We start from the raw sequence: 23074 nt of genomic DNA, 5'->3' as shown, positions 1-23074 counted from the left end.
TACATATTAAATGCTAGTTCTGTCCGCATTGTGTGCCTTTGAGGCACTGTTCTGTGGGCTGTCAGAGATACAAAGGAGCAAAAGACTATTTCTTCTCTCAAGGGATTTACAGTGGAGCATATCGATAGGAACTCTTGGAAAGGTAAATAATAATAGGAAAATAAAAATTCAATAAGAGAGAATTCTATGTTAGGGGGATCTTTAGCAAATCATTCCATCTGTTTTGTTGCCTTAGGCCTTTATCTGTAGAATGACAGAGTTGACTAAATGATGTCTAAGTTCTTTTCCAATCCAGTATTACTGTAATAAGAAAAACTATCACAGGGCAATATATTATGACTTACTAAACAATAGGAAAGGCAGCTGCTATAGCCAGGATGATTTAGAGGCTGGGAAGATTACTGTGGACTAATCACAGTGGGCTTCCCAGAGTGGGAGAGAGCCTTGAATATCAGTCGTAAAGGGATTGGTTTGATCTTGTAGGCAGTAAGAAGCCATGTAAAGGTGTCCTTAACAATGTCAACTAGCAATCATTTATAGTACTGTACTATGTGCCTGGAACTGTTCCAGACACTGGGCGTATAGACACAAAAATGAAATAGCAGTTGCCCTCCAGAAGCAATATGGATATAATCAAAAGGGTATTTTGGAAAGATTAGTTTGCTTAGAAGTCTGTGAGATGTTTGAAGTGACATTTCTAAGTGGAAATGTCCATTAGGAAGTTGGAATTGAGCACTGAAGCTCTAGAGGGAGTTTGGAAATATAAATATAGATTTGAAAAATAATCTATTTTGATGACATGCCAGTATATAAGATCTAAAAGAGCAGAGTGAAACTTCGGGAATATATTAATATATTTAGGTTTTAAGAGAAAGCAAAAGAAATGATCAGAAAATAACCTGGGTAGTACAGTGTCACAGAAGCCAAGCAAGGAAAATTATAGGAAGATGTATTCAGCAGTAGAAAATAATACATAGAGGTCAAGGAAAATGAAAACTTAGAAAGGGATTTTGGATTTGGCAATTAGGAGACCATTGGTGAACTTCATGAATATTATGTTAGAGTTGAGACATGAAAGCCAGATTGAAGAGGTCAGTTAGAAAGCAGGTGAATGAATAGAAGCAGTGTTGTAATAGAATGATAGATTTAGCACTGGAGGGGACCTTAAAGGCAATCTAGTTAAATTTCTTCATAGCATAGATAGGAAATTGAGGCTTAAAAAGGTTAAGTGATTTGCCTAAGGTCAATATAGGTAATAAGTATCAGACTTGGATTCAAATCTAAGTGCTGAGTTCTCTCTTCTCCTTCCCTCCCCCAAATTTGGCATTGAAAGGAAAGTGAGAAGTGAGTAGTTAGAAGGGTTAATTGAAGATTATTATTACTATTTTTTAAGATTGGTGAAAGATGCATTGCATGATTGGAGGCGAAAGGGCAGAGCCAGTTGAGTCAGTGAGTAAGCATTTATTAAGGGCTTCCTAGGTGCCAGGCTCTGTGCTAAGTGCTGGAGCTAGAGAAAGAGGCAAAAGACAGTCAGTGCTCTCAGGGAGCTCCCAATCTAAGCAACGGGACAAGAAGCAGACGAATATGTACAAATAAACTATAAGATAAATAGGAAATAATTAAAAGAAGAAAGGCACTAGGATTAAGAGAGTTTGGTAAAGCTTCCTGTAGAAGATAAGATTTTAGTTGAGCCTTTAAAGAAACCAGAAGGGGGCAGCTAGGTGGAGCAGTGGATAGAGCACCAGCTATGGAGTCAGGAGGACCTGAGTTCAAATCCGGCCTCAGACACTTGACACTTACTAGCTGTATGATCCTGGGCAAGTCACTTAACCCCATTGCCTAGCAAAAACAGAGAAACCCCAGAAGGTGAGGATGAGGAGGAAAAGCATCCCAGGGATGCGAGATAGCCAGAGAAAATAGCTAGAGCTGAAAGATAGAGTTTCTTGTGGTGTGGGTAACAGCCAGGAGGCCAGTGTCCTGGGAATAAGGCTGTAAGAAGACTGGAAAGTGGGGGCAGCTAGGTGATGAAGTGGATAAAGCACGGACCCTGGAGTCAAGAGGACCCGAGTTCAAATTCAGTTTCAGACACATAACGCTTACTAGCTATATGATTCTGGGCAAGTCATTTAACCCCAGTTACCTCATCCAAAAAAAGAAGAAGAAGACGACGACGACTGGAAAGTTGTATATGATGGGACTAGGTTATAAAAGACTTAGACATCAAACAGGATTTGGTATTTGTTCTTGGGATAGTAGGGAACCACTGGAGTTTATTGGATAGAAGGGGTGACATGGTTAGATGGCTTTATGGAGATGGGAACGGGGAGAGACTTGAGACAGGCAGCCCCACCAACAGGCTACTGCAGTAGTCCAGGCATAAGGTGGTGGGGACAGTATCTCTAAAGAGAGAACAATGTTGGAAAGTGAGGAGTTGAGAATGACACTAGGTTTTAAGCCTGGGGAACTGGGAGGATGGTGGAACTCCCTACAGCAGTAGGGATGTTTGGAGGTGGGGAGAGTCTTGGAGGATAAAGGACAGTGAGTTCAGTTTTGGACATGTTGAGGAGGAATAAAGGATCTTAAAAGGAGAAAAGCAATTGAAGGACTAAGGAGGGTGTTAGGGTTATGCTAAAGACATTAAATAATGAAAGTGTGTTAACTCTGTATTAGTATTTGCCCATATTTTTCCCTATCCATTGCTCAGTATTAATTAGGAGCATTATTGCAGAATTTGTCCATTTCCATGGGCTGAAAGGGAAAACAAAAGCATCTCTTTAGATAGTTTTTTATGAAATGGGCTAATATGTTAGGCATGTGTAGGAATAACACCAGGAGTTTGAGAAATAGCAAGCACTGAGTGAAACAGTATCAATATCAGTTAGCCATTTTAAGTACATTTCTTCTGTTCCTCTTTAGCCTCTCTTCTGAACCAGTGCTCTCTTAACCTGTGTCTGTACTGCTGTCTCCCCCTTTCTTCTAGCTCTGGAGTGGAAGGGGAAGTATGACGAAGTGTAAAAGTGCTGGGCCTAGGTTTGATTTCTGCCAGTACTGCTTGATTGTGGGTGAAATACTTAGTTGCTTTCATTTCTCAGTTTCTTCATTTGTAAAGTAGGGATAATACTTTTGACTTTACAAGGTTGTTGTAAGGGTCATGGTATCATAGGGTCATAGGTTTAGATCAGGAAGGGACTTTAGAGAACATAAGTTTTTATTTATAATCAACATTAATTTAACATTTAATCAACAATAATTTGCTTGCCTCAAAATCTAGAAAGACTTTAGGATATGATTTGTGTGGTCCTGTTTCTTTTTAAAAAAAGCTATTTAGAGATCAGAACTGATGCCTTCTTTTTCTGTTGATAAATTTTCATAAATCAAGCAAGAGATATTCAAGAGCATTTTATTGTTAATTCTTTTCAAATGTAGCTACTACATAGTAGTTAAAGGCAGCCCTCAAAGGACTTTAGTTGTGAAAGTTTAGAAAACAGATGTCACTTGAATCAGATTTTACTCATCTTTTTTACTCTACATCTTCCCTCCTCTGCCCTCCAAACAATATCTAGAGCAATGTGGAGGGTTGTGTGTAATTGGAGGAGAGAAGCATTCACACTCCTTTTCCTCGGTGCTGGTGGAGATGCTTATTAGCTTTTTGTTAAAGGACTTTTTGGCAGAGCTGTTTCCTTTTTTCCTCTTCTGCTGTTTCTGTTAAGTCGTGGCCCTAGTGCAAGAACTGATGGATGGAAGGAGTAAAGGGCTACAAGGTTAAGTAAAGGTGTTTTATATAGTTGAATTAGACTTTGAAAAAACAAGAACTTCCTGCATTCAATATGACTATATGAGAAATACTGTATTCCATATTTATATCATAATGCAGATTTTTCCATTAAAAAACAAAGCCTTGATAACAGACTAAAAATTAGACCTCCTAAGTTATTTAGGTTGGTGGAAAGAAAAGCCAAGAATACCCTTTGAACATTTTAATTTGATCTAAAATTGTTTTTTTTAAATTTACTTTTGATGCATGCTTTTCAGTATTTTGTCCTGCAATCGTCAAATTTTTTTGTAAACATAGTGTGATTTTTTTATGTTGCTGCCTTCATTGAAATTATCTGTTTCATATGTATTTAAACATAATGCCTGTCTAAAGATGGCATTATGTTTTGGAAATACTGCCTTTTTTTTGCATACTCTTCCCTTATGGATCCTTCCTTTTTCTTAGAAACCTTTTATTGCTCAAAAAGAGTATCTGTGCCTTGTATTTTGTAGTAGGTGATCAAATTTATTGAATGAATGTTTGCTGTTTAATATTTTTAACTCTGCAAAAGAAACAGTATAAAAAATGGACATGTGACTAAGGCTTAAATTTGGGAATTTGCATACTTTTCCTCTCTTGTGAAGTATTTGAAGGCCAGATTCAACATTAAATTTTATTTAATATGGGCTAGGCCTGCCACTTGCCTTATGTATTCACCCAATAATATTTCCAACCACTAATTGTCCCTACAACCTACTTCATTCATTCAGCAGTCTATTAAATGCCTGCTGTGTGCAAAATGCTGTGTCTTGGTCCTAGGAGATGGAAAACAAAAATAATCTAGGCATGGTGCCATCTTCATGCAGTTTGCTGTCAAGGGTGGGGAGTAGGGTAGGACATTTAGACATACAAATTTATAAATACAATTATAAATATATACTGTATTTGTATACTATAGTTGTATAATACTGTAACAGCAAAAACATACTAAAGTGCGACGTCAAACGTAAGTGCATAATAGAGGTACAGAGTAATTTGAAAGGTTAGGGGAAGGAAAGATAGTTTTTCCTTTGGGGATTTGGAAGATTTGTGGAGGAAAAAGCATTTGATCTGGGCCTTGGGGTGGTTAGGATTCAAAACTCAGGGTTAAGGAAGAGGGTATTCTAGTGAATAGTTACTGAGGTAGGAAAATACTTGGTGTGTACAAGGCATATTGAGCACATATGTTCTAATTTGGCCAGACTCAGTGTAGCATCTTTGTATCATAGTAGTGTAGAAGTAGAGATGTACTAGATTGGAGAGGGCTTTGAATATCAGGCCAAAGAGTTTATTTGGCAAGAAAAGGGGCTTTGGATGGTTTTGAGCACAGGAAACATGAGAACTATGTATAAGGAAGATTAATCAGGCAGTAATGGATTCCTGCCCTAGAAATTGGAGGCAGTACTTAAAAGTCTATTGTAGTCTAAGAACTAGAGCTTGGGAGATAGGTTTGATCTGAAGCTGTATCTACATAAAGGTGATGGTTGAAGCCATGGTAGTAGGTGAAATTTCCAAACAGAAAACAACTGACAAGTGAAGAGGGCCAGAAACAGAAAGTTGGAGAAGACTATTTTGAGGGTACCAACATCTTCCTAGTCACCCAGGGTTGCAATAAAGATGTCCTTTTCAACTCCTCACGCACTGTTATCCCACTATATCCAATCAGTGGTCAGATCCTGTCATTTCTACCTTCATAATATCTAATATACACTTCCTCTTTCTCTCCTGACACTGCCACCACCTCCATGCAGGCCTTCATCAACTCATGCCCTGACTATTGCAGTAGCCTTCTGGTTGGTCTCCCTATGTCAAGTCTTTCCCCACACTAATCCAGCTTCCATTTAGTTATCAAATTGATGTTCTCGAAAGTGCAGGTCTGACCACATCAGCCCTCATTCAGTCATTTCCAGTGGCTCCCTGTAACCTCCAGGATCAAAAGTAAAATCCTCCTTTTAAAAGCTTTTTGTAACTTGACCCTTTTCTGCCTTTCCTCTCTTCTTAGACTTTCCTCTCCTCTTTGATTCAGGGACGCTTTCTCACCCAAGACACTCCATTTCCCAACTCAGTGCATTTTCACTGGTTGTCACTCATGCCTGTAATTCTCTTCCACCTCATTTCTGCTTTCTAGCTTCCTCCAAGTCTCAGCTAAAGTCCTACATCCTACAAGAAACCTTTTCCATTCCTCTGAGATTATCTTCCATCTACCCTGTGTAGATCTCGTATATACTGTTATTTACATGTTGTCTCCTTTCGAATATATGCTCCTTAATGCAGACTTAGGTTTTACTCTTTGTATTTCTAGTGCTTAGCATAGTACCTGGCACATAGGTGCTTAATAAATGCCAGTTGATTGACTGAGGAGAAAAGGGATCATATCTTATCATAGAATTTAATAGTTGAAAAAGACCTTAGAGAGGTAACTTGCTAGCTGAATAACTGTAGACAAAATGCAACCTCTGTGGGCTTCATCTGTAAAATGAGTGGGTTGGACAAGATCAGAGATGTCAAACATAGTGTGATGATGGAACCAGATTAAAATGGAATTGGAAAATATTTAACAAAATAAATAAAAGCACAAAACAGAAATGTTAATATATAGTTTTCTAAGCCCATATATGACCTGCAGGCCATATATATGGTTTAGTGGCTTTGTTACTATTTGAGGTTGATGCCGCTGGACTAGATAATACCTAAAGTTCTCTATAGTTCTAAATCCTAAATTATGTGGTATTAGGAGCAATCAGCACTATGAGGAAAACCAGGAGAGTGACCTCTCTAAAACTAAAGAGAAAAGAGTTTCAAGGAGTATGCAATAAGCTTGGTCAGTGTTGCAGATAAATATCGGAGAAGATGACATGTCTAAGCCAGTGGATTTGTTTGGCTATAGGGATATCATTGATGACTTTTAACAGAAAGATTTATGAAAAGAGATGTGACTGAAATCCAGCTTCTAAATGAGCAAAAAAGGAATGAAGTTGAGGTAACTGGAGTAGTAACTTTTTAGGGTTTTTTTGGGGGGGGGCATCATTTTACATTTTTGTCATTATGTACTTTGTTTTCTTGGTTCTGTTTGCTTTACTTGGCATGATTTCCTGTTGATCTTCCTGTGCTTTCTGTATTCTTTATATTCATTGTTTCCTAGTAGTATGCTATTATGTGTTTGTACCACTTTGTTTTTTTTATTCCTCAATTGATGGTCGTGTACTTTGTATCCAGTTCATTGTTACTGAAAAAAAAATGTTGCTATAAATATTTTGGTGCATCTTTCTGTCCTTAACTTCTTTGTGGGTTTTTGCATGGCAAGGGGATCACTCGTTCATGGGTTGTGGACATTTTGGTCACTTAGTGCCATATTGCTTTCCAGAATGGTTGGACCAATAAACAATTCCACCAACAGTGTATTAGTATGCATAACTTTCTGCATCCCTGGAGCATCAACAGTTTCTTATTTTTTCATCTTTGCAAATTTGCTGGGTGTGTATGAGGTGAAATCTTAGAGTTGTTTTGTCTTGAATTTATCTTATAAGTGATTTGGAGCAGTTTTTCATCTGGTTCTTAATAGTTGGCAGTTCTTTTGAGAATTGTTCATATCCTTTAATATAGATGTTTCAAGGAGCTTAATTTTTGAAAGGAAGCTGAAATGGGACTGTAGTTTAGTGAGGTAGAAGGGCCAAGAGATGGATTTCTGTTTGATAGCTTTAAGTCTTGGGATCTGAGCATATTTGTAGGCAGATGAAAGGAACCAGTGTGAAAGGAAATATATACCAGGGAGGAGGAAATGAGGAGTAGGTAGCTTGGTAGTGAAGTGTGGCTAGAGTACTAGTCCTGGAGCCTGAGTTCAAATTAAACGACAGACACTACTGTGTCTGTGTCATCTTGGCCAAGTCACTTAACTTCTGTTTGTTGCTGTTTCCTCAGCTTCAGATTGGGGATAATAATAGCACCTCCCTTCCAGGGTTGTTGTGAGAATCAAATGAGATAATATCTGTAAAAGTGCTTAGCATAATGCTTGGCACATAGGTACTATATAAGTGTTATCATTATTATTGTTATCATCATCATTAGACAGGGAGATGAAGCTTGAGAGATGGGATCAAGGTTAGTATGTTTGAGGAAACATCAGCATGTATATTGAAGTAATATACTAGGTTCATACTGTGGGGACAAAAATCCTAGTGATAGCTTGTTTTAAATACATAGTATATAGTTAGATACATTTACTTATGTGGTATTATTATTATAAATCACTCTCTTTTCAGGCCTTTGTTGGTGCAAGACACCAACCTTCAGGCCAGTTTCTTTTTTATACGTTTTCCTTGTCATCATCAAGGTTAGAGAGTTTAGAGTCCAGGGCTCTGTCCTGGGCCCGCTTTTGTTATTCTTCCGTACATTCTTACTTTGTGAGTCCATCAGCTTCTGCAGGTTCTGCATATCCTTATGCAGATGGCTTCCAAATATACTTACTCATTCCTCACCCCTCTCCTGAGATCTGTTCCCAAGTCTTCAATTACCTTTGAATCATCTTAAACTCTATGTGTCCAAAACAGATCTTTTAACTCCCTATTTCTGTGAAGAACACAGTCATTCTTCCATTCACTCAGTTCATAACCACCTAAGAGTCAGCCTCAATCTTTTAATCTTTCTGGCCTGTCATAAATTATCAGACACCAAATCTTGTTAATTTTACCTCTGAAGCAGCTCTCTCATTTGTGCCCTCTTCTCCACTCACACAGCAGCCACCCTAATTCAGGTTCGCATCTTCATTTGTCTCACCGAAACTATTGCAATAGCATCCTAATTGGGTCCTAATATCTAGCCTTTCCCTTTGCCAGTACATCCTCTACACAGCTGCCAAATTGATAGTCCTAAAACATAGATCTGACCATATTACTACCCTGCTCAAGAATTTTCCTTGGATCCCAATATTAGCTTCTAAAATAAAATACAAACTCTTCTGTTTGACATTTGAAGGCCTTCACAATCTGGCTGCATCCTATCTTTCTAGGCTCATTACACATCATTCTTGTGCACTGATTTTCTAGCCATACTGATCTACTTGCTGGTCCCTGAATACAACATTCTGCCTTCCATCTTCATGGCTGAATACAGATTATCCTCTGTGACTAGAATGATCTCCCTCCTCACCTCTGTGTCTTGGAACCCCTAGCTCCCTTCGAGGTTTGACTTAATTACTACCTTAAATAAGGGGCCTTTCCTAATTGCTTTCCAGCAACAGCCTGCCAATTGGTGTGCCTACCACAAGTCTTTCCCCACTCTAGTCCATCGTCATTCAGCTGCCAAAGTGATTTTCCTAGAGCATAGATCCAACAACGTCACCCTCTTTTGCCCCCTTATTCATTAAACTCCAGTGGCTTCTTATCACCTCTAAGATCAAAGTCTCTGACATTCAAAACCCTTCATAACCTGGCCTCCCTTACCTTCCCAGTCTTTTTATACCTTACAATCCTCCTCCCTCCCCACATACTCTTCAATCCAGTGACACTGACTTCTTGGCTGTTCCTCACACAGGACACTATTTGCATTTGTCTTCCCTGTTAGATTATGAGCTCTTTGAGGGCAGGGACTGTCTTTTGCCTTTCTTTGTATTCCAGAGTTTAGCACAATACCTAGCACATAGTATAAGGTCCTTGATAATAAATGCTTGTTGACTGACTGATCCTCAAGTTTTCAGTGTCCCATCTCCTTTCTTCCTGTTACTTTATATTTGTTTTTCATTTACTTATTTGTGTACTCCCCTCTGACATTCTTTTACAACCTCTTCAATGTCAGCTCCTTTAGCACAGGGACTATATTCATTTTTGTCTTTGTATCCCAAGTGCCTTGCACATAGTAAACATTGACTAAATGCTTGCTGAATTGAATTTTCAATTAGAGTGGCAAAGTGGTAAAACTGTGGTGAGGAATAGAAGTAGCTACTTTTACTCTCTTGATTTTCTCATGTGCTTTTGATTTTATCTTTTCTCACCATGTGTATTTTGTCTCAAACGCAAAGGACATTGTGACATTTCTGAAAATTCAATTAATTTCACTTCGCTTTCATAGATGTGAAAGAATACTTTTTTGGGTGGGTCAAGTCAACAAGCATTTACCTACTCTGTGCCAGGCATTTTGCTTAGAATTGGGGATGCAAAGAAACCAAAACAAATTAAAAACAAAAGAAACAAACAGCCCCTGCTCTCTAGAAGCTCACAGTCTAATGGGGTATTAAATGCAAACAACCTTGTAGGAAAAAGATTTTTGTAGGATAAACTGAAGGTAATCACAGAGTCAAGGCACTTCATTGGGAAACACTTCCCGAAGAAGATGAGATTTTAGTTGGGACTTGCTAGAAAGCAGAGATGAGGTGGAAGAGGATTCCAGGTATATGGACTAACCAGTGGAAATGCACTGAGTCAGGAGATGGGAATATCTTGTTAAGGAACAGCAAGAAGGTCAGTGTCACTAGCTTGCAGAATATGAGGGGGATGCAGAGTATGAGGGAGTAAGGCATAAGAAGACTGGAAAGGTAGCAAGGAATCAGGTTATGAGGGTTTTTAAAAAGCCAAACAGATTCTAGAGGTGATAGGGAGCCACTGGAGTTTATTAAGTAGGGGAGTGACATGGTCAGGCCTGAAGATCACTTTGACAACTAAGTGGAGGGGAGACTAGAGTGGAGAGATAATTGAGGCAGGTAGACCAACCAGCAAGCTATTGTAGTAGTCCAGATTTGAGGTAATGAGGTCCTGTTCTGCTATGGTGATTGTGCCAAAGGAGAGAAGGGGACATATACAATATGTTATGAAGGAGAGAAGAGGAGGAGTCACAAAATCAGATGACAATAGAATGTTGTAACAAAACTCTGGGAGTCATCTCTCTTAACCTATCAACTTCCTCACCTGTAATTTTTTTTTTGCTTTAATTTTTTTCTCCTTGAAACTATCCTTTATACTTTTCTCAATGTCTCTTTGGATCTGATTGAGGCAACATGGCCTACAGAGGTAGAAACAAAACACATGACTTGGCTTAAATTGAGTTAAAGAAGCAGGCTGGTGATCTAGGTAGTGGTGATGGCCTTTGTAACTTTTTAAGCTATGGAACCCATAGCTTCAAATATGAAATATTTTATTCAGGCTGCAAGTATATCTATATCTATAACATGTCATGTATAAATGCAGTTATAGAATTATAACTTTAATAGCTAGCATTTAGAGCTAGAATCGACCTTAGAGGTAAGGTAAGCTAATCTAAACAAAAACATAAGTATAAAAAAGATTAATATACTAAACATGTATTTTTTTTTAGGCAGTTGGGGTTAAGTGACTTGCCTAGGATCACACAGCTAGTCAGTGTTAAGTGTTTGGTCTGAGGCCGGTTTTGAACTCAGGTCCTGCTGACTTCAGGGCTGGTGCTCTATCCGCTTTGCCACCAACTGCCCCTCCCCCCCTTAAACCATTCATCATATTTTTTCCCCTTTTTTTAGGGGGGGGAGCCTAGGCAGTGGGGTTAAGTGACTTGCCCAGGGCCACACAGCTAGTAAGTGTTATGTGTCTGAGGTCAGATTTGGACTCAGGTCCTCCTGAATCCAGGGCCATGTTCTATCCGCTGCACCACGTAGCTGCCCCCTTAAATATGTATTTTTAATGTGTAAAGCCAAAAAATAAGAATAAAGAAGGAAATCTTGAAAATGAAGGAGGAAATAGATAACTTGGAAATAAAAAATACAGAAGCACTGATTAAAAACTAAACTCTGGTTCTTTGAAAAGACTGGAAAAAAAACCCTGATAAACCTTTAGCAATTGTAATTAAAAAGAAGCAGAAGGAAAATAAAATTTAAAAAAATGTAAAAATGAACAAGATGAAATCACAGTAACAGGAGAAATAAAAAGAATGATCAAAACTTAAAAATAGACACAAACCAACAAAACAGAATTCAAAAAAAATTGAAGATTATTTACAAAAAATGTAAAGTACTCAAATGAACAGAACATCAAATAGAACCCATAATTCCATTTCATAAGAGAAAACTGAAGTAGCTGTAAAAGAACTATGAAAGGAAAAAAATATTCCTGGTCCAGATGGATTTTCAGAAGAATTTTATTAAGTCTTTAAAGAGTAATTAACATCTAAGCTACATGCTCAAAAATTGAGACAAATGAAACAACTATAGTTCTGATACTTAAATGAGAAATGATAAAGCAAAATTCTCCAATGAATATAAGTTGGAAAATTTTAAATAAAATCCTAACAGAAAAGATTGTAACAATTTATTTTAAAAATCATTCACTACTATAAAATTTATGTCAAAGATAGCAGGGATTATTCAACATTAGGAAAACATTTGACATAACTGGTCCTATTAAAAGCAAAAATATTCAAAACCACACTGTTATACCAATTGCTGTGGAATGAACTTATGAAAGTGTAAAGCATTTATTTATGCTAAAATCCTACAAATTATAAAGAAAGATCTTTTTTTAAAAAAATGATTAAAAATATCCAAAAACTGGCATTTTATGCAGTAGGGAAACACTAGAAACTTTCTCATTAAATTCAGGAGTTAAACAAGGATGCCTCCTTTCCCTATTCTTATTTGACAAAGAAATGCTAGCAATAACAATAAGACATGAGAGATATTATTAAAGGCATAAAGATGAGACGAAATTACTCATGTTTTCCGATTTTGTTTTAAATGATAGTTTGATAGATTTTTCTCAATGCAAATATGCCCTTCAGTGATACAGATTGCCATGTATTCACATAATGGTCTATAATAACAATTAGCATTTATATAGCACTATAAGGCTTACAGTCCTTTATAAGTGTCATCTCATTTTATCTTCGCAACAACCCTGGGAGGCGGTTACTATTATTATTCCCATTTTACAGATGGGGAAGCTGATATTAAGTGAATTGCTCAGGGTCATACAGCTAATAAGTATCTGAGGCTGGATTTGAGTTTAGGTGTTCCTAACTCCAATTCCAGCACCACCTAGCTGTTTCATATCTTTCCATAAATTTACCACAGGGGCCTACCCATGGGGGCTTTTCTCTAAATCTTATCATTGTGTGGATACCATGGGCTTTCTAATCATTTATCCCTTTCTCTTGCTACAGAATCATGCTACACTTCCATTTTCGTCATACATCATAATGATAATAATATCTTTTGTTTAGCTTCTCTTGCACATTTCTTCACTGAAATATCTTGCAGCCAACTCACACTCACCATAACTATTTCCCTTTGGGTGACCAGCAACTTTAATTCTTTGGAGACTACAATATTCCAGAACTCATACCTATTACATTGTCAGTAGTATCACTCAGTTTCTTTATTCCTACAAACCTGGTGCTAAATGTTGTGAAAGGTAGTCACAAAACAGCAATAATTTGATCTACTGCAGTTCATATTATCCAATCTCAACTTGGCTCTCACTAATACACTGTAGTTCTGACACTTCTTCTTAATTGACTCTTAGATTCCTCGGGGAGTCTGTTCCAAGCCTTCTCTTCAAGCTATTTATACCCTTCTTTATCCCTTGTTCTCTCCTGTTCTATTCAAAGAAATCTGGCTAAGTTTAAACCCCTTTAATTAGCTCCATCCTCTAATCAATGTCTTTTTACCTACTCTCTCCTTTGTTGTTGCCTACAAACATGCCCAGGTGTTCCCTATCCTTAAAAAACTCTTCACTTGTTATTGTCATCCCCTCAAGCCATCATCTTGTATCTTTCATTCCTTTCACAGCAAAACTCTTAGAAAAATCCATCTTCTCGCATTCTCTTATTTCCTCACTTTCCACTCATTTCCCTTTTTGCATTCTGACTTTTGACCCCACTCGCTATTCAACTAAAACTGCTGTCATCAAGATTACCACCAAATTCTTAATTGCCAAATCCAGTGACCTTTTTCTAGTCCTTATTCTTCTCAACCTCTCTACAACATTTAATACCATTGACCACCTTTTCCTCCTAGATACTCTCTCTTATGGAGTTTTTGACACTGCCCTGTCCATTTTCCTCCTTCCTATATTACTGGTCCTTCTTAGTTTTTATAACTGGATCATCATCCCTATCTTGCCTCCTAACTGTGGATGTGTTCCATGGCTGTATTCTGGGCTCTCTTCTCTTTCTCTGTACTCACTTGATGACCTCATTAGTTCCCCTGAGTCTTTATCATTTTTATGCTAATGATTCCCAGATTTATACATCCAGATTTATACATCTCCTGAACTCTAGTTCTACATCATTGCTTATTGAATATTTCAAACTAAATGCTGAATCTTAAATTCAGTATGTTCAAAACATAATTCATGATCTTTTCCCCAGAACTAGCCATCTTTCTAACTTTCCTGTTTTTAGTGAGGTTAACACCATCCTTACTCAGCTGTGCACCCTAGGTATCATCCTCTCATCCCACATATTTGAATCATTGCCAGATCTTGTCATTTCTGTTATCGCAACATCACTCCTTTGTCCCCTTTTCTTTACTCACAGAGCTATCATCCTAGTACATACCTTTGTTAACTGTAGCATAGACTGTTGCCCCTTAATTGGTCTCCCTACCTTAGGTTTTTTTCCACTCCTTTTTAGAAGTGATTTTCCTAAAGTGCAGATCTGACCATATCACATCTCTCCCTCATCAACAAATTCTAGTACAGGGTTTCTTAATCTTTTTTGAATCATAGACCCCTTTGGCAGTTTGGTGAAGCCTGTGGTCTTTTTGCAGTCCAGTGAAGTTGATGGGCTTTTTTTTTCTTTCCAGAATAGTGTTTTTAAATGCATAAAATAAAATGCACAACAAAGGGAACCAATTAAATTAAAATAGTTAACAATATATTTTTTTAAAATCACACACAAGTTGATAGACCCCAAGTTAAGAACCTGTGCTCTAGGATCAAATAAAAACACCTCTTTGTCATTTACAGCCCTAAAAATCTGCCTGTTTTCTACTTTTCCTGCCTTACTACATATCATTCCTCTTCAGGTACACTGTGGTCCAGTTACACTGGTCTTCTTTCTGTTCCTCATATGCAACACTCCATCTTTTGTCTTTGCAACTTTGTGCTGTGCTAGAATGTGATTCCTCCTTGTCTCCACCTCATATAATCCCTGGTTTCCTTCAAACATCAGCCCAGCTGTCACTGTGAAGCCTTTCTTAATCTCTATCCTTCTCTCCAATAGTTTTGTATCTGTTTTTACCTATTTTTGCATACATACCTATATTACATGTACATGTTATTGCTACTCTGATAGAATGTAAACTTGAGCAGAAGGACTGTTTCACTTTTATTCTATTCATAACATCTAGCCCAGTGCCTGGCACTTAATAAGTATTTATTGATTGATAGTCAACAAGCAAGCACTGTGGATCATTTATGTAACTATTAAAATGTATTCTGCTACAGAATATTGCTTTCAATAATTAGTAGGGACTTGAAATAATTGAACGGATCCTTTCAGGATTTTGGGATAGGATGCTATGTGTGTTAAGATAATAATAATAATTATTGTTTTTAATCATTTTAGGCTTGATCGTCTTTTTATCTTACTGGATACTGGTACCACTCCGGTAACAAGAAAAGCAGCTGCTCAGCAACTTGGAGAAGTGGTGAAACTCCATCCCCATGAACTAAATAATCTTTTATCTAAAGTAAGATTATTTTTTTCTTAACATGATTCTAGATACTTGCTCATGGGTAGGAAAGTGAAATGAATGTAAGGTTAAATTTGATGTGTCTTGTTGCTGTGTCATTTTAGTCTCATTCTTAACATACCCTAATTGTTTTAATGTTTCTCTGAATATTTTTGTATCCATCTTTTCTCATTACTTCTTAAGCTGTGTCAGTTCCACTTTGTGTATCACAAGACTCAACACAACTATACTCTTGTTAGAGGTTGTGGGATTTAATTATTTAGAGAGATTGACAGTGAGATGTTGAACCTTTCATTTGTGGCATCATTTGGAATCTGACCCAATTTGTTAATGAACTGAGTGGTTACTCAGGTTTTCAGTGGTTTAACTGGTTGGTAGTAGATGGTAATTATATCATAGTTCTCTGTCTCCATGTGATTGGATACTCACGAGCAATGATTGAAAAATTGACCTTCTTACTAGCAAACTTTGTGACATACGTGAAGCCCTCCATTTTTGTTGTGTTTTTTTCCTACTATTTGGGTAGCTTATGTCTTCATTCCAAGTGATGAGCTTTTGTTTTTACTTAACTTTCTGGATCCTGGGGGCAGAGGTTTAGAAGGGGTGGAGAATAGGGGTACAATACTGATCCTACATTATATTTTACTTTGGAAATTAGACTAGGTGAGAAACACAGGAAAGAGGGACTCAGAAATATCTCCCCCCTCATATATTCCAACAAAAAGATGCCAATTTAGATGAACTATTTACACTTTTAAAAAATGGAAATAATCCCTAGAAGGGGATTAATTCAGGGGTCATCTAGGGGTGGTAGATGTTGTCTTGGCACCCTCTGGTTTGTGTGTAGCCTTCTCCTCCCAACTCCTCCCCTGCCTTCCTCCCTTTTGCCTTAATAGAAATTATAGGTTTATCTTACATAAGGTTGCTGCACCAGCATTTTTTGCAGTAGCATAGTAAATTAATTGTCACTAAACCTCACCACAAATTTGAGAAATCTAGCCAGATTGACACTGTTTCTTTGGTACTGACTTTCCCCAAGCCAGTTAAATGTTGATACTGTTGGTAATGCTTGTATTTTAATCAAGTGATATTAACAATGAAACTTGCAACACTCAAGGAATCAATATTTTGATTGGCATGGGGAAGTAGGAGGAGAAATTTTGACAGCAGGAGTATAGGTCTAGGTGTGGTGGGGGTGTACTTGGTCAGTCAGAGCTATTAAAACTTGGCCAGCAGGGAAGAGACAGTAGAAGATAAGGATGACAAATCCAGACCCCCTTAACTTATTTTTCTGGTTCCAGCCCCATGTGTCCTTGTTCACTGTTAAGATAGAAGATAGCAGAACTAAGTTTAGAAGGCTGTAAACCTCATTTATCTTCCTACCCCACTCTGCAGTCACCTCATTCCAGGCTAGTTCAGGTTTTGGTTCACTCTGGTGTTTCTCCAACTGATCTACCCTCCTCCTTCAGTGAGAAGTGAACAAAAGAGGACAAAGTGAAGTAAATGTTTTCTTGCTTTCCCTTTATTATCAGTATAGTTCTGTATTTGGGGGATGTCCTAGGCCTCCAAGTATTAAGTATGTGCCAAGAACTATGCTAAGTGCTGGGGATACAAATAGAAAATTGAGATGATCCTTGCTCCCAAGGAGCTGGCATGCTATTTGAGGGAGATAAAACCTAGAGGTGGGTTCAGCTGGATCAGTACCAACAACTCCCAGCATCAGGAAAGATCTGTTGCAAAGACTTGAAGGGAGCTCAGGATTACAGGAGGTAGAGGTGAGAAGGGAGAACGTTTCAGATATGGTGGATGACCTCCATAAAAGTGTGGAGATTGGAATTGGGATTTCACATATAGAAAATAACAAATGGGCCAATCTGGAATATGCTTGAAGGAGGAATAAGAGGAAATAAGTCTTCAGAGATGAGTGTTAAAGGATGAAAGAATGGTGTTAGGAATGACAGCTAATGCCATATACACTATCTGATTCGGAGACATCAGTGTAACATTTAGGTCTTATAAGGAACAAAAAGAGAGAGAGATTGTATTCTTGACTTATTTATTGCATGTCCTCACAATCTGCTTATTGTGGAGAGAAGCAATCATCAAAAAAAGAGAAATTTGAAAAGGAGATTAAGTTAAACTCCTTTGTGTTATCTGACTTCATGTGTTTTGGACTTGGTACCTTTGTTTAGTCTGACTGTCCTATGGAAATCATTAGATACATAGAGTCCCAACTTTTCCGCTATTTTCTTCTCCCTTGTTCTTCTCCTTTACCAACATTTTATAAAGAAAATCAAGATTTCCTTTGGTCCCCCTCCCAAAAAAGATGTTTACCTTTTCTCTTCCAACTTTTTCATTCTGCCTTGAAATAGCCATTGCTGCAATCAGAGGCTTTTCCTTGTCAAAAGGTGCTTTTCTATTGTTAGAACAAAGCAGTGGAGAAAAGGGCAATTGCTGTTGGAATGTGAAATGAAACTGGTTACCATGTACTTCTTACCCAGCTTTATTTAGCAGTCTTTCTTTTAAGCATGGCTGAAGAATGAGAAACCTCATTACTTTCTTTAAAGAATTGCTGAAGAAAGAGAAACCTTACATCTATAATTTAATTACCTTTCCCACTAATTTGTAGTAACTGAGATAAAATTAGGTTAGAATAATCAGGACAATATTTTGTGTACTCGTGTTCCCTTTAATTGGTTATGCAGGAAAAACTGGATTTTATTAATAATTAGAATGCAATCTTTTATGATCACTTATCTAGCTATAGTGAGGTTAAATAGAAATGTATTTAATCATTCTTTCATGTAAGTTTCCACTTTTTCCATCAGAAGAGAGCGTGATGGGTTTAACCTTGTAGTTTAATAAACTTAGTGTTTTGCTAGTATTGTGCTATGAAATTGTGGTAACAAATCTAAGCAAACTTACATTCTTCCATGTTCTGACTATTTAAAAATGTTATATTTGTTATATAACTATTTTATTTTATACTTTTTCTAAGGTACTGATGTATTTAAGGAGTACAAATTGGGATACCCGAATTGCAGCTGGACAAGCTGTTGAAGCCATAGTGAAAAATGTACCTGAGTGGAATCCAGTGCCAAGATTGAAGCAAGGTGCTTTTCAGTGAAATAAGTGGAGTTTGACTTTATAACTGGTTAATCCCTTTAAGGGAAACTTAATTATAGATGTCATGTGAGTATAAATTTAGAGGTAGAAGAAACTTAAATACCTGCCTAGTCAGTGCCTTCATTTTATAGAGGAGGAAATTGGGACCCAGAGAGAAGATGTGACTTTAGAGCCTGAATTTTGAACCCAGGTCATCTGACTTTAGATCTGATCCTCTAACTGCAGATCTAGTCCTCTAACTACATTCTTCCCCAAGAAGAGCTACAAAACCCAGGGCATATTTTTTTAAATCGTTTTTAAGTAGAAAACTCCTATGCCTTCAGAACGTGGAAACATATTAGGAAGTGATCAAATTGACTAGGATGTTTATCATGTTTTTCATGGCTGCCAAGTAAACTCTGTTTTGAGTATGTAATTTATTTAAGTTATTGAGTAGGTTTCCATATGTAGTTTACAGAGAAAAGTCCAGTCAGTCAATCAGCAAACACTTTCAAAGTAACTGCTGTCTTCCAGGTATTGTGATGTTCTTTCTTTGAGGGTATTATGTCCTCTTTAAAAAAGACAGGTCAGTCTAAATCTGTAAAGATAGACATATTTGTAACATTACTTTTTTTGGGTTGTATTTGCTTAGGCAGTGGCAGTAATCTTGGGTGTGGATTTAATTACTTGACTGTGTGGTGAGGAAAGTCTTAATTTTTAGTAGTATCCTGATGATAGTGGTAGAAAATGCATTTATGTGTTGTGACTGGGATTGAACTATTTTAAAATTTTTTCATTGATGTTTTTGTTTTTATATTACCTTCATTTAAGCTATTGGCACCTAGGTGGTGCAATGTATGGAGCTCCAGGTCTGGAGTCAAGAAGAATTGAGTTCAAATTGGCTTAGAGATTTAGACACTTACTGTGTGACCTTAATCATTTAACCTCTGTTTGCCTCAATTTCCTTATTTGTAAAATGGGGATAATAGTATCACCTACCTCCCAGGGTTTTTGTGAAGATCAAATGAGATAATAATTGTAAAGTGCTTGGCATGGTGCCTGGCCCAGAGTAAGCACTTTATGGATGTTAGCTGCTACCATCATCATCATTGTTATTGTTTTCAAAGCTTTTGTAAGCTTTTGTAAGCCTGATATCAGTGTACATTTTGTTACTTGTGAACATTTCTTGCATTTTTCCTATCAAGCCCCAATACACGGAATTGGTACAACTTCTAAAGTTTGATTTGCAAAGTTATCTAGATATTAGCTATTTGATAAGTTTTGGCTTGCCTGAAATTTTTACTCTTATTTCCTGCACATACTGTATTGAATAATAATGTTAATTTGCCTTGTCCCATAGAGCAAAATTTGTCTTTCTTTTAAGCTATAATTTGTTTCAAGGAGATTTTTTTTCTGTACATACATTTCTATCTGCCATTGTTAGAAACAGCCAAAATTCAATCTACTTTTTTCTTTTTGGAAAAATTCATTTTACTGATGCCTTTTGTCCGTATATCACAGTCATTTCCCACTTATCTTGCCCTAAATTGAAACCTCCCTTGTTACAACTAAAAAAAAATTCAAAATATCAGATATTGAAATCTTGTCTAAGAGTGTTTATAGTAATTTGTCCTACGAGCCTCCCCACCTTTGCTGTGAGAGAGGTTTGTTTCATTATTTTACCCCCAGGACTTTCATTAATTTTGTCATTATTCAGAAGTCAGCTTCCTTTTAGCTTTTTTTCACTTATGTTTTTGCAATTTAGACTACTTCTTATAGTTATTTTTGCTAGTACCGTGAGATATTTGCTCTCTTGTGATAGGTTAGGTTACTTTTAGTTTCCCTTGTATGTCCTCCTAATAGTAAGTAGTTTACTCTAAAATAGTATTTTTAAATTTGGGTATAAATAGATTTGTATTCTAAAGGAATTGATGGTGCCTGTGCTACTTTTCCTTTTTATTATAACAAACAAATGATGTACTTTAAGGTAGCATATTGCTTAGAAGTTCAAAATATTTTAGTCTTGGTTCTTTGATAAGTTTTATTAAAGTTCAACTTTCATATAAAAACTAAACTTTGAAAAGGAAGGTCCATAGTAAAGAAAGCTAATTAACTATAAAAAACACCTGCAATTCATTTGTTTCTGTAGTCTGAAGCTTTTTGAGGATCCAGGCCAATTCTAGAGGTCTGAATGACCCTCCGATAGGGGAATGTTTTCAGGTGCTCCTGCTGGTTTTATGATTTCTTTTACATTATAGGTAAGAGGTATCAAGGAGTCTTGGGTCTGAGTTTGGTTTCCCTAGTGTCTTCACCTTACGAGATGGAGTAGGATGAGGGATTATTATGTGTCTTAGCTGTTACAGACAATTATATTTGATTTGTCTTTTCCTATGTCCTCAAGAAGGGATATGGGTTGTTTGTGCTTGTTTCCTTTATTTTACCACTAGATAATTTGACTTCAAATTATCTAGCAAATTCAATATGAATTTGCTTTCACTCTCAGTCTATTCTCTGCCCATCATATCATTCTTTCTGAAGTCTTTCCCTCACTTGTTATAACTTCGCTAATAATATAGGTGTACTGTTCCCCTATAATATCAAGAAAGCATAAATATAATCCCAGAGTAGTTGTGTGATGCAAAAGTGTAAGGTCAAAGAAACAGTCAATTCTTTGTAATCTCTTTTAGCCAAAGGAAGAAAGGTCATATATAATTCTCTGCCCAGTTTAAATTTTGATTCTACAAAGTATTTCTTTTTTTTTTTTTAAGGCAGTTGGGGTTAAGTGACTTGCCCAGGGTCACACAGCTAGTAGGTGTCAAGTGTTTGGTCTGAGGCCGGATTTGAGCTCAGGTACTCCTGACTTCAGGGCCGGTGCTTTATCCACTGCGCCACCTAGCTGCCCCTACAAAGTATTTCTTCACTTAATGTTACACTCTGAATCAGAAGTGGATTCAACACCCTTCTGACTTAGCCCTTTTGTAGGTAGAGAACTAGCTGGGGAGCATAATGAACTTAACCGTAAAGCAAATAATTTGCCCACAAATAACTAAAAATTAACTATGAAGTAAGTCCAGGCAGCTGTCCTCCTTACCCCAAATCTTACTTGTCAGAATAATTTTTCCTCATGAAATAATGTGCTCTTATCTCCCATTCCTCATACTTTGGTTTTCTGTATAGTCAAATGAAATATGTTTAAACCTCATTCAGAACCTACTTCAGAAAGTTCTATGGAAGATTCGTCTGTCACAGATCGATTGAGTTTTGACAGATTCGACATCTGCAGATTGCTGCAACATGGAGCATCACTGCTTGGGTCTGCTGGTGCAGAATTTGAAGTCCAAGATGACAAATCAGGTGTGTATATTGGTACAGTAAGAGAATGTGTCATTTGTGTCTTTTTGCTAATTTGTTACTATGTGTTTCCTATGTCATGAATGATCTAATGTTTCTTATGATGTATATTGTCAGAAGTTTGTCCAAAAGTAGCCAAAAGTATTTGATGTAAAGCAGCTTTGGTGGGTTTTTCTTCTCTGAGTGTGTCAATGTGTACTACATAGCTCTAGAGGACAACTGTTGGTATTTCAGCATTGTTTTCTAATTTTAGACTGGCATAAATTAAGTAGCAATCCAGAAAGCCTATTGTCACTGGGTTTTTACTTTTTAAACAAATATTTGTCTTGTTCTATGTCCAGGGTTACAGCCATGTTACTCCGTAGTCCATATTACCAAGTATTTGTGATTTAATAGTTTTTAAAAGGCAATATTATATTGCGATTTATCATTGGATCTCATAGATGAAAGGTACTTTAGGGAGGTCATTTAGGCTAACCTATGTTTGTGGAACTGTTAGAAACTGTGGGCTAGTTAATTTTGTATCACAGGTGTCCTAGATATCATTGAATATATTTATGTTGATGACCAAGCCAAAACAAAAAACAAAAAAAGGGGGGTATGTAATTTTCCCGTTATCTTTAAACTTCCAGAATCCATCTGGATATAAAATAAATGTTTTGACCATTCAAGATTGATGCCTTGAGTGGAAAAAACCTTGATGGTTTTTAGTGGATTCCTGTAAGTAAATAAAATGCCCTTTTAATGAAAATTAGTGTTTTGTTCAGTTGCTAAGTATATGTATATATATATATATATATATATATATATATATAAATTAACCAACAGTATAACTTCATGATTTTATAAATTTGATCAGTACTTAGTTGAGAAGTTAGTCTTCCAACTAAGTGTAGTTATTAAATATACCTCCCTATGTAGAAATCACTTGAGAAACAGGAAATATAATTGAATCTAGGAACTACTTTAATTTGCATTATACCAAAATGTCAAATTATGGATATTGGGAGGAGAAATTGTTTTATTTTTAAAAATGTCCATTTTTTGGTAGACAAATCACTAAAAGTTTTGGCAAGAATTGACCAACTTTTAAAAAATTATCTTTTAAGTTTTAATGAGTTTACTAAACTTAGCCATCTTGTTAATAATGAACCATGGGAGTATCAGATTTTCCT

General features: G+C 36.8%; 1 protein-coding gene across 5 annotated transcripts in view; it reads left to right on the top strand.

Annotated features, from left to right (window-relative positions):
* Positions 1 to 23074, top strand: part of BTAF1 (B-TFIID TATA-box binding protein associated factor 1) — a 129587-nt gene that overhangs the window by 10156 nt on the left and 96357 nt on the right. For all 5 annotated transcript variants that reach the window (XM_020964076.2, XM_020964075.2, XM_020964074.2 and 2 more), the window contains exons 2-4: positions 15317 to 15440; positions 18442 to 18556; positions 21756 to 21902. In XM_020964076.2, coding sequence (XP_020819735.1) covers positions 15317 to 15440; positions 18442 to 18556; positions 21756 to 21902 — 386 coding nt within the window. The remainder of the gene's footprint in view (positions 1 to 15316; positions 15441 to 18441; positions 18557 to 21755; positions 21903 to 23074) is intronic.

This window comes from Phascolarctos cinereus, unplaced genomic scaffold (genome assembly GCF_003287225.1).
Source record: "Phascolarctos cinereus isolate Bilbo 61053 unplaced genomic scaffold, phaCin_HiC Scaffold_3;HRSCAF=262, whole genome shotgun sequence".
NCBI classification, from domain to species: Eukaryota; Metazoa; Chordata; class Mammalia; order Diprotodontia; family Phascolarctidae; genus Phascolarctos; species Phascolarctos cinereus.
The sequence above is the reverse complement of the archived record's forward strand: the minus strand, read 5'-3'. Positions and strand labels throughout refer to the sequence as shown.